We start from the raw sequence: 12,477 nt of genomic DNA, 5'->3' as shown, positions 1-12,477 counted from the left end.
ATAATTTCTTCTTCCTGGCTAATATCATATTTTGTTTATTCATCTGTGGATGGACACTTAGGCTGATCCCATATGTCACTGTAAATTATACTGCAGTAAATGCAGCCTTCACATAGCATGCTAACTTTAAGCCCATCAGATACATACCAAGGAATGGGGCAGCAAGTTCATATGGTAATTCTACTTTTTAGATTTTTGACCAACCTTCCATAATGGCTTATTAATTTACATTCTCACTAACAGTGCAGAAGGGCTCCTCACCTCCACATCCTCACCAGCAGTTTTTTTTATTGTTTATCCTCTTTATGAAAGCCACTCTGGCTGGAAATGGAATCTTAATATACTATTGATTTTCTCTTCCCTTTTGGTTCGACTATTTGGGGGCTTTATTTGGCATTAAGTTTTTTGAGTTCTTTATACAGTCTAGTTTGTAATCTTCTGTTTTAAGATTGATCTATGTGTCTATTTTTGTGTCAGTAACATGCTGCTTTTGTTGCTAGGCTTTGTACTATCCTTTGAAAATTAGGTATCAGCCTTTAGCCTTTTTCTTTTCCCTCAAGATTGCTTTGGCTAGGTCTTTTGTATTTCCATGTGAATTTTAGGATTATTTTTTTCTAGTTCTAGTTTCTGTTGGTATCTTGATGGGGATTTCATCAAGTCTGTAGGTCATGTTTAGTAATATGGCTATTTTAACAATATTAATTCTGCTCATCCATGAACATTCGCAATTTTTTCCATTTTTTTGTGTCATTATCACTTTCTTTCTTCAATATTCTGGAATTTTCATTGTAGAGGTCTTTCACTTCCTTGATTAGGTTGATTTCTAGAGATGTTTCGGGGGTTTTTTAGGTGTTGTGAATTGGATTGTTGTCTTGATTTCTTTCTCGGCTAGTTTATTATTGGGGTATAGAGAAGTTATTGATTTCTTACTGTTGAATTTGTATCTTGCTATTTTGCTGAATTTGTCTCTGTCTGGCTTCTTCAGCTGTGATCAGTTTCAGTAATGATTATGTACTTCAGCAGCCTACACTGTAGGCGTTTGTAGCAGCAAGGTTGGTAGAGTAGCTTTTTAAGGCTCTTGGTAGTAAAGACTTTAAGGGTCCTGTTCTCATTTTTCTGTAGTGAGGAGACCTAACTGAGGGGATCTCTCTTGATCCCAGGTCTGACACAACCCACAGGAAGCCACAATAGCCATGTCTTCCAAAGCAAAGATTGTCAAGAGTGTGGATCTGGGATCCTGCGCTGTATCTTGCTAATCTACTGTATACCTGTGACATGGGTGTAGGTTTACTCTGTAAGGCATGAGTAGATACAGGCCTCCTAGGACTGTGGCTCTGGGGCACACCTTTGTATCATAGCAGTGACTGACCCTTGGGGTAAGAGCACCAGCCTGCCTCCAGTGAAGAACAGTATTCCAGAGGTTCAGGCACCAGAGAAGAAACAGTTATACTTCAAATCCTAGAGCCAACAGGACAGAATAGCAACTTGGGCACCAGGAAAAGAGGTACCATGTAGTGAAGACTCTGGATCCTGAAGAGGTGGGAAACAGGCATGGCCCAGGTTCTTTGAAGTTGAATGCGGTATAAGTTCTGAGGAGTGGTAGGGTTCAACTATGGCTAGGGCTCCTGAAGTCAGGGTACAGATCACTGATGGCTTTACTACCCAGGGCAGAAAGACAGCTAAGCAGTTCAGACTCTGGAAGGCTAATCCAGATGCTGGGAGGTATCTAGATGTGGCTGTTCAGCACATGGGAAAGGGTGGCACAACTCAGACAAGGCTATTTATGGCTAGAAAGATGCCCCATTAGCTCAGAAACCTGGGTGCACTGCTACTCTGCTGGGCCTAGACTCTGAGGAGCCAGTGGAAAGGCAAAGCAACAACTGGAATTGGGAGATGAGTGTCTCCTAGGTACCTTTTTCCCACAGGGGAGGAAAACATCATATGTATTATTGCATCTATGTAGTAAAGATCAATGATGGTAGGGTCTCAGGGATGAAGTGGCTACTGGGTCTGAGAACAGTATGCACTCTAGCAGCATCTTTGGTTTCAATGGCAGGGTACAGTAGCCACTTTGGTCATTTATCACCTTTCATTTCTATTTTGATCTTACTTTTATATTTTCTACAAGGGATATATTACATTTTAGAATATTTTAAATTGGTATCATTTGTAGTTAAAATAATTTTCCTCTATACATTAGCAAACAACACATTTTACTGTCCTGTTGGACATAGTCCATTGTCTGGACATTTTTGGTGGTTTTTTGTTTGTTTATTTGGTTGTTGGTTTTTTGTTTTGTTTTGTTTTATACTGCTGGTTATGAAGAGTATATTGCATAAACTTTTTTCCTTTTTTTCTTTTTTTGGGTGACTTTATTTTATTGGTACATTTTACATACATATATATATATATATATATATATATATATATATAGCGATCACATTCATCATTGGGAATTTGTACCTGTACAATATATCTTGGTTCTCCTTCTCTCCCCACTTTCCTCCCCTCCCTCCAACTCCTAGTTCCCTCCTTATTTAAAAAACCTTGTTTCCATTCTATTCTCTTATTTCCTTGTCTCTTCCTTCCTTTTCCTCTTCCCCTTCCTTGTTCCCCTTCCATATGCATTGACTGAGACAGTCTTGGCACTCATTACGTTTTTAGCTCGTATTTCCACTAAATAATGCTACAAAGAATTTTTGAAGACAAACATTATTTTATAAACCTATGCACTCACTTGCAAAAATAAAATCAAGAGACTTAAAGATTTGTAACTTTCCCAAATAAAAATGTCTTTTTCAAATATATTTCACTGAAAGACAAAGTTGGTATCTTTTTTTCTTACTATTTTATGCACATAAAAGAAATTGAGGAAAATTTCTACTAACAAGTGCAGTGCCACAATCACATTCTTCACCTTCTTCCCTTATTGAATTGCCACACATTTTCTTTGGATTTGTCTGCTTATAAATTGGCTTATCAAGGGGATTGTTCTTGAGACAATGAAGACCATAATGTGATGCAAATAATTTAAAGTTATCCAGGCTGCAAGTGCTAAAATCCGTTAAAACCCCAGAGTACCTAAAATATAAAAATATGAGCGTCACAAAAATTATTGCTGTGTATCTCTACATAACTCTTAATATGATGTTTTGAAGAACGTTTTCAAAAACATTATTCTACATGGAAAATAATAAGCACACTTTTAGAAATATTGATTAAATTGATATATTATAACATACTTTTATAATCCCACTAAGAAAAAATTTTAAAATAATATATTCCAAAAAGTTATCCTCACACACCATGTTTATATAAAACAAAGCCCATATGATCCCTTAATATCTTCAAACATCTGTTCCCAAGACCACCTGTACCCCAAATTTCAGAAATAATAATGCATAGATGCTCAAGTCCTTATAATTTACATGTTCAAAAGACACCTCCACTCCTATGTTTGTCATAGCCCTATTCACAATTGTCAAGGTATGGAATTAAGAGCCAGTGCTGAAGCCTGCCCAAGCCATGTGGCAATCCATGAGGACCTGGGAACTATGTGCCCTGCCCCCAACCAATGCTGACACCCACCCAGGACCTGTGCCAAGCAAGGAGGACCCAGAAATGAACATCACATATCCCGGGTTCTCCACAGCACAAGACAACAGAAGTTACAACCACCAGACTGACATAATCAAAAAGAGATCAACACACAAGAGATTTTCACTTCAGCACTGAAGTGATGCCCTACCACAATGACAGACAGGGTGAGAAATAGCCTTGGGAGACAGGCTTGGAGAGGATGACAGTTTGTCAAGTTCTTAAAGAAAACAACTTCTAATCCATACTTATATCCTGCAAAATTATCTTTCAAAATTGATGGAGAAATAAGATACTTCTATAATAAAGAAATTCATGACCACCAAACCCACTTCAAAAAATTCTCAAGGATATCTTAGAAGGAGATAATGAAGCTAACAATGCCAAAAGGTCCAATAAAATGAATACATCAGGTAGAACTACCAATTAAATAGAAGAGAAAGAAAGCAAAACAATAACATATTAATATGATGACAGGAATAAGTCAATACTTACCAATTATAATTATAAATGTAAATGGACTCAACTTGCCAATCAAAAGACTAAATTAGCACAATGGATCAAGAAACAAAATCTAACTATGCTGTATACAAGAGACACATTTAACATAAAAAGAAATTCATAAACAAAAATTTCAAAGGATGGCAAATAATATTCCAGGCAATGAGAACTCAAAAACAAGCAAGAGTAGCTTTCCTATTTTCAGATGAAGTGGATTTCAAACCAAAGCTGATCAAAGAGGCACAGAAAGACATTACATATTGGTTAATGGAACTACTCAAAAGCAAGAGATAAAAATTATAAATGTATATGCACAAAACCACTGTGCACCCTACTTCATAAACTCGATGGACATAAAAGATCAGATAAACATCAATAAAATTATATTAGGATATCTCAATATCTCATTACCACAAATAGATCAACTACACAAAAAAATCGACTTTTGAACAAATGGACTTGAAAGATCTATACAGGGTGTTCCATCCAATAGTAATAAAATACACATTTGTTTTGGCCACATATTAGCTAATAAAGCATGCCAAAGCAAATGCAAAAGAAGTAAAATTTTACTGTGCATATAATCAGATCACAGTAAAATGAAGTTCAAAATCAATAGCAGAAGACACCACAGAAATGAAACATATAGAAATTAAAAATCACACCCCTGAAAAGTCAGTATGTCATAGAAGAAATTAAGTAAGAAATAAGACAGTTCCTCCAATTAAATGATAATGCCAGTGCAACATTTCTAGAACTTATGGGACACAGTGAAAGTAGTCCTATGAGGGAAGTTTATAGTGGTGAATGTCCACATCAGAAAAATAGAATGAGCCCAAATAAATAACCTAATGATACATCCCAAGATCTTAGAAAAACAAGAACAGCCCAAACCCAGAAATTGTATAGGGAAGGAAATTATAGACAGTGAGCAGAAATTCATGAAATAGAGAATAAAAAACAATACAAAGAATCAAAGAGTTGGTTCTTTGAAAGAATAAACAAAATCCACAAACCCTTAGCCAATCTTACCAAAAAAGGAAAGAAAGGACACAAATTAATTCAGTTAGAAATGAAAAGATGAAATCACAGTGGACAATGGAAATTCAGAAAATTAATAGCTATTACTTCACAAATATATATGCCAAACAACTGGAGAACTCAAAAGAAATAGAGAGATCCTAAGTACATATGAATTCCCAAATCTAACGAAGGAGATTTAAAAACCTTGAACATTCCAGTAAAAGGTAATGAACTGATGCAGCAATAAAAAAAAAAAACAACTTTCAACTAAGAAAAGCTCAAGACCTCATGGAGTCTCAGCTAAATTCTACAAGAACTTGAGGGAAGATTTAATACCAATACTCCTCAAACTTTTTGATGAAATTGAGAGGGAAAGAATACTTCCAAAATCATTCTCAGAAGCTAATATTATCCTGATCCAAAAAAACAGGCAAGGATCTAACCAAAAAAGAGAACTACATGCCAATTTCTTTAATGATCATAGATGCAAAAATCCCGAACAAGATGGTGGAAACAAAATGCAAGAAATCATCAAAAAGATCATACACCATGACCAAGTAGGCTTCATCCTGGAAATATAAGAATGGTTCAACGTATGTACATCAATGAATGCAATTCATCATATAAACAGAAGCAAGGACAAAAATCATATGATTATCCCAGTATGGCATTTCTCTGAAAATAAGACCTAGTTGGAAAATAACAACAAGCATGATTTTTAGGAAGCTCATAATATAAGCCCTATATCAAAAATAAGTCCCAGTTAAGATTGTCAGCCAGATGGACACATTTAGTACATCCATTCCAACATGTGATGGACATATTAAATTATAAAATAGTAACATTACTATATATCTAAATATAAATAATATTATTTTCATTAATACTTAAAATAAATGATAATATACACTGTAGTTATTTGTAAATACCCAAGTAGGCACCTTTGGATGAGAGGTAAAATGCCTACATAAGCAAATGATTGAAACTTATTGCCAAATGACCAATAAGAGTACAGACACACATGAATAATGTGCAAACATGATAAAGAATGAATATGGTTCTGTCTACTCTGAGTCTTCATAATTCAATGTGTTGTATCTCATAACAGACAAATATAATGCACTTCTGTGAAATCAAGAAATGTTCTCTGAATGTTGGTACATGTAATTTTTCATCATTTTTGTGACACCATCATTTTTTTTTTTTTTTGGTACCAGGAATCAAACTCATTACCTTGCATTTGTGAGGCAGCCAAAGGCAGCACTGAGCTAAATCCCTGGCACCCAACACCATCATTCTTTTTTTTTAGTGAATTCTATTGGTACATTTTAGGTGTACGATATGACATTCATCATTGGAAATTTGCACCTTTATGTAATCTCTCTTGGCTCTTATTTTTTCCCCATTCCTCTGCCCTCCCTTCAACCCCTCAATCCCTCCCTATTAAAATGACTTTGTTTCCATTTTTCCATTTTCTCATATTAATTCCATTCCCATATTTCCTTTCCCCTATCCTTCCCACTTTCCCTTTGCCCCTTTTCTTCCTATTTCACATTATCTATTATAACTTTTAGTCCTTATTTACACTTTCAGTTTCTCACACTAGAGAAACTATTCTGTATTTACACATGTGTACCCTATTTATTTCACTTAGGGGTATCACCTCAATGTGCAAGCATTTAGCTATAAATGTCTCTAATTTTTCACTTTGCATGGCTGAATAGTACTCCATTTTATTTTTAAAACACACACACATTTTCTATATCCGGTATCCCATTGATGGGCAATTGGGTTGCTTCCAAGTTTTAACTATCACAGATTGTGCTGCTATGAACATGGGTGCACATATATCACTGTGATATGATTCTTTAAATTCTTTGGGGAAGATACCCAGCAATGGAATAGCTGGGTGAAATGGGAACTCTAGTCCTAATTCTTTGAGGTATCTCCATACTAATTTCCGCAGTGGTTGCACGAGTCTACATACCCAACAGCAGTGGACCATTGCTCCTCTTTCCCCATAACCATGCCAGCATTTGTTATTGGTTGATTTCATTATAGCAGCCATTCTTTTTGGGGTGAGGCAGAATCTCAGCGTTGTTTTCATTTGCATCTCTCAAATGATCAGTGATGTTGAACATTTTCTCCTATGTTTATTTGCTATTTCCACTTCTTTGTCTGAGAAATGACTGTTCATTTCAGATGCCCATTTTTGGATTGGGTATTTAAATTTAGGAGGTCTGATTTTTTTAAGTTCTTTCTAGATTCTAGATAGTAGACCTTTGTCTGAGGGACAGATGGTGAAAATTTTTTCCCACATTGTGGGTTGTCTCTTCACACTGCTCGTGGTTTCTCTTGCTGTGCAGAAGCTTTTTAGTAAGAAGAGATCCCACTTGTTGGGCTTATGTTCTTATAAGGACACTGTCACTGCATTTAGGGGCTTCCTGAAAATAGTGTGATTCTATGTTAATTTAACTAACTACATTGGCAAAGCAGGATCCCATTCTGTGGGTTGTCTCTTCACACTGTTGGTGGTTTCTCTTGCTGTGCAGAAGCTTTCTAATATGAACAGATCCCACTTGTTGATTGTTTGTGCAACTGAGGTTTTGTTCACAAAATCTTTTCCTACACCAATGTCTTCAAGAGTTCTACCTAACCTGTTTTTCAGCTGGTTCACAGTTTGTGTTTTAATATTTAGATCTTTAATCCATTTCCATTTTAGTTTAGTGCATGGTGAGAGATACAGATCTAGTTTTACTCTTTGACAAGTTGAAACCCAATTTTTCCAGCACCATTTATTGAAGAGGCTATCTTTCCTCCAGTGAGGGTGTTTGGCTTCTTTGTCAAAGAGGAGGTGGAGTTGTGTGTCTGGAGTTGCTGCTGTATCTTCTAATCTGTTCCACCGGTCCTCTGGTCTGTTTCTTTGCCAGTACCATACTGTTTTTATCACAGTAGCTCTGCGGTATAGTTTCAAGTTGGGGGTTGTAATACCCCCCTGCCTTGTCTCTGTTGTCTAGAATTGCTTTTACTATTCTAGGTCTTTTCTTGTTCCACATGAATTTTTGGATTATTTTCTCAAGGTCCATGAAGTATGCTGCTGGAATTTCAATTGGGATTGCATTGAATCTATATAGCAGTTTTGGAAGTATGGCCATTTTCACTATGTTAATTCTTCCTACCCAGGAGCAAGGGATGCCTTTCCATTTTCTGATATCATCTTCAATCTCGCTTTTCAGAGTGCTATACTTCACAGAGATGAGCTCTTTGATTTCATTTGTTAGGTTGATTCCTAGCTGTTTCAATTTTTTAGATGCTATTGTAAAAGGAATTGTTTGCCCTATTTCTGTCTCAGTGAGTCTGTTGTTCATGTAGAGGATAGCTATTGATTTTTGAGTGTTGAGCTTGTATCCAGCTACTTTACTGAATTTGCTTATTAAGTCTAGAAGACTTTTGGTGGAGCTCTTGGGGTCTTCTATATAGAGTATCATGTCATCTGCAAATAATGACAATTTGACTTCTTCATTTTCTATCTTTATTCCTTTTATTTCTTTCTTGTCTAATTGTCGTGGCTAATGTTTCAAGAACTATATTGAACAAGAGTGGTGACAGTGGACATCATTGTCTTGTTCCTGATTTTAGTGTGAAGGATTTCAGTTTTTGACCATTTAGTATGATATTGGCTGTTGGTTTTTCATAGATGGCTTCTATCAGTTTGAGGTAGAGACTGTCTATTCCAATTCTTTGTATGTTTTTTAATCATAAATGAGTGTTAGATTTTGTCGAATGCTTTTTCTGCATCTATTGTGATGATCATATGGTTTTTGTCTTTGTGTCTATTGATAGGCAGTGTTACAGTTATTGATTTGTGTATGTTGTACCATCCATGCATCCCTGTGATGAATCCCACTTGGTCAGGGTGTATGATCTTCTTGATGATCTTCTGCATTCTATCTGTCAGTATCTTATTAAGGATTTTTGCATCTATGTTCATTAGTGAGATTGGCCTATAGTTCTCTTTTTCGGTTGGGTCTTTCTCTGCTTTGGGGATCAAGGTGATGGTTGCTTCCAGGAATGAATTTGGGAGTATTGCTTCCATTTCAATTTCATTGAAGAATTTAAACAGTAGTGGCAGTAGTTCCTCTCTAAATGTCTTGTAGAATTTAGCAGTGAAGCCACCAGGACCTGGGCTTTTCTTAGTTGGCAAGTTTTTAATAATGTTTTCAATTTCATTCATTGATACTGGGTCGTTCAGAATTTTTAGGTCTTCTTCATTGAACTTTGGTAATTTGTCCATATCTAGGAATCTGTCCATTTCTTCTGTTTTCCATCTTATTGGCATATAGGTCTTCAAAGTAGGTATTGTTGATCCTCTAGATTTCGGCTGGTTCCATTGTAATTTCATCCTTTTCATTTCTAATTGCATGGATTTCAGCCTTTTCTTTTCTTTTCTGATAAGGTTAGCTAAGGGTTTGTCAATTTTGTTGATTCTTTCAAAGAACAAACTCTTGGTTTCATTGATTTTTCTGTATCATTCTCTTAGTCTCCATTGAATTGATTTCTGCTCTGATCTTTATAATTTCCTCACTTATATAAGCTTTGGGTTTGTCCTGCTCTCCTTTTCTAGAAGCTTGAGGTTCAGCATTAGCTTGTTTAATTGGACTTGCTCTGTTTTCCTAATATGAGTATTCACTGCTATGAATTTCCCTCGTAATACTGCTTTCATTGTGTTCCATAGATTCCAATATGTTGTATTGGCATTGTCATTTAATTGCAGAAACTGTCTGATTTCTTCTTTAATTTGCTCTGAGACCCATTGGTTATTCAGAAGTCTATTGTTCAATTTCCATATGTTTATGATATTCTTGTGGTTTCTTTTGCTATTGATCTCCAATTTCATTGCACTATGGTCTGATAATATACAGGGGATAACTTCAGTTCCTTTGCACTTATTTAAATATGTTCTATGAGCAAGTATGTGGTCTATTTTAGAGAAGGACCCATGTGCAGCTGAAAAGAATGTATGTTCTGATTTTGTAGGGTGGAACACTCTGTAAACATCTATTAACTTCATTTATTCAAGAGTTGATTGAGCGGCTCAGGCATTCCATGAGTGGAAGCGAGGGACAGTGGTGTGGTACATGTGCAACAGAGAGAAGTTATGTGAATCACTGCAGGCTGTCTTCATTCAGAGTCACCTTGATCAAGGGACACAGATCTTCTTAAACAACAGCCTTGAAAAATCAGGCTGGCTCTTTATCCAATTATATCATTCTTTCATGTCAACTGTTTTTAGCCTGTTTATGTCTAGAACATCTATCAGTGGGGTGCTGGGAAGAGGCTCAATGATTGTGTTTTCACCAGATCAGTTTCAGAGACTACTTAAAATTAATCCTGACTGGAAACCCCATAGACCTCTTGATTTAGGTGCTGGAGAGATGGAGAAGTCACAAAAATCATGAGCCCTCATTTTGAAGAAATCTATGCCACTGAGCTTTCTGAAACTATGGTATGCCAGCTTCAGAAGAAGAAATACAGAGTGCTTGGTATCAGTGAATGGCAGAATATAGGATTCCAGTGTGATGTCATCAGCTGTTTCAATTTGCTGGACCATTGTGATCAGCCCCTGACTTTGTTAAAAGATATCAGAAGTGTCTTGGAGCCAACTAGAGGCAGGGTCATCCTTGCCCTGGTCCTGCCCTTTCATCCTTATGTGGAAAACGGTGGCAAGTGGAAAAAACGATCAGAAATTTTGGATATCAAGGGACAGAATTGGGAAGAACAAGTGAATAGCCTGCCTGAAATGTTCAGAAAAGCCGGCTTTGTCATTGAAGCTTTCACCAGACTGCCATACCTGTGTGAATGTGACATGTATAATGACTACTACATTCTGGATGATCCTGTCTTTGTTCTCAAACCAGTATAAACACCTGAAGGCCAAAGTCCACCTTCAATATCCACCCTCTAGAAAAGGGTCTGTGTTCACAGTTGTGTGATGGGAGGACCTTTGGGGAATTCCATTCTAAATGTGCTGTAGGAATTTAAAAAGCCAAAATACTAATTATTTCTTTGTAGTGTGTAAAGGAATGTTTTTTAAAAACAGAAACCCTAGCCCACTGCAGACAAGCAGGTCTGCGCACGCCCTACCGAGGTCCCGAGTCATGCAGAACATGCCGAAAAAACAGAAACCCAACTCTTTGTGGATTTTTATCAACTCTTTACTCAGAGTCACACTCCAATGCAGGTCACACTTCAATTACGATGGAAGATATTTTTTATACTTAATTGCAGTAGGGACTCACTCCCAAAGCAATAGTCATGGCTTCATGGAACCAATACATGGATTGTTTTTAATAAAATGAAGACTGGCAATAAAGTTATCCACTCAGTTCCAAATATTGGTTATAAGGTGTAGCTACTGATACTCTTTCATGTTCAGGAACTCTTTCTGTTATTATTCAAGAAAATGTTTTTAATCATGCAAATAAACTTTTTGGAGAGGAAAAGAGTTTGATTGAGTTCTAGTATTTTGCTGTTTATTTTTTATGTAGTTGATCTATCTATTTGTGACAGTGGGATATTGAGGTCCCCCACTACTATTGCATTAGTGCTTATTTGATTTTTCATGTCCATTAGTATTTGTTTTATATAGTTGGGCACACTAGTGTTTGGTGCATAGATATTTATGATTGTCATCTCTTCCTGTTGGAGTGTTCCCTTTACAAGGATGTAGTATCCTTCTTTGCCTCTCTTAATCAGTGTTGGTTTGAAATCCACTTGTTCTGCAAAGAGGCTAGCTATTCCTCTTTTTTTGGGTTCCTTTTTCATAGAGTATTGTTTCCCATCCTTTAACTTTCAGTCTATAAGTTTCTTTTTGAATTAAGTGTGTTTCTTGTATGCAGCATATTGTTGGATCTTGCTTTTTGACCACTCTGCCAGTCTATTTCTTTTGGTTGGTGAATTGAGACCGTTAACATTGATGGTTATAACTGATATGTATTGACTTATCTTTGTCATGGCTTTTTCTTTTGTTGGATTCTCCCCATTTGCTTTAATTTCTTGTCATGCCTGATGGATTTATTCTGCTGTGCTTCCTGGGGTTGTAATTTTTGCTCATTGTACTTTCAGTACAGTACTGTAGTTTTATATTCTGTGATACATTACAGTACTGCATATAAGGGTTATGCAAATAAAAGCAAAGTTATTAGGTTGGAGTTTCCTTTGACCATTTCTTTGTTCTTAATATTATAATGTACATACTATATACAATTCCTCACTTAGCAACCAATTAATTCAATAACTTAGTCACAGGACTGAAACTGAGTCATTAAATGAGGAATGTCTATACTTCCAAAACTG

General features: G+C 36.2%; 1 protein-coding gene and 1 pseudogene across 8 annotated transcripts in view; one reads left to right on the top strand and one right to left on the bottom strand.

Annotated features, from left to right (window-relative positions):
* The window catches only part of LOC101724467 (disintegrin and metalloproteinase domain-containing protein 5), a 118,938-nt gene that overhangs the window by 73,713 nt on the left and 32,748 nt on the right, over positions 1–12,477 (bottom strand). For all 8 annotated transcript variants that reach the window (XR_002386393.2, XR_015453489.1, XM_013076036.3 and 5 more), the window contains one exon: positions 2,889–3,081. Coding sequence is in view for 6 of the 8 variants with exons in the window: in XM_013076036.3 (XP_012931490.1) it covers positions 2,889–3,081 (193 nt within the window). In the remaining 2 variants the exon portion in view is untranslated. The remainder of the gene's footprint in view (positions 1–2,888; positions 3,082–12,477) is intronic.
* LOC106010303 (protein-L-histidine N-pros-methyltransferase pseudogene) lies at positions 10,407–11,044 on the top strand (annotated as a pseudogene).

Source organism: Heterocephalus glaber, unplaced genomic scaffold (assembly GCF_053883595.1).
Source record: "Heterocephalus glaber isolate CG9 unplaced genomic scaffold, H.glaber_assembly_v1.0 deba00001461, whole genome shotgun sequence".
Classification (NCBI taxonomy): Eukaryota; Metazoa; Chordata; class Mammalia; order Rodentia; family Bathyergidae; genus Heterocephalus; species Heterocephalus glaber.
This window is presented reverse-complemented; position numbering and strand designations above follow the sequence as displayed.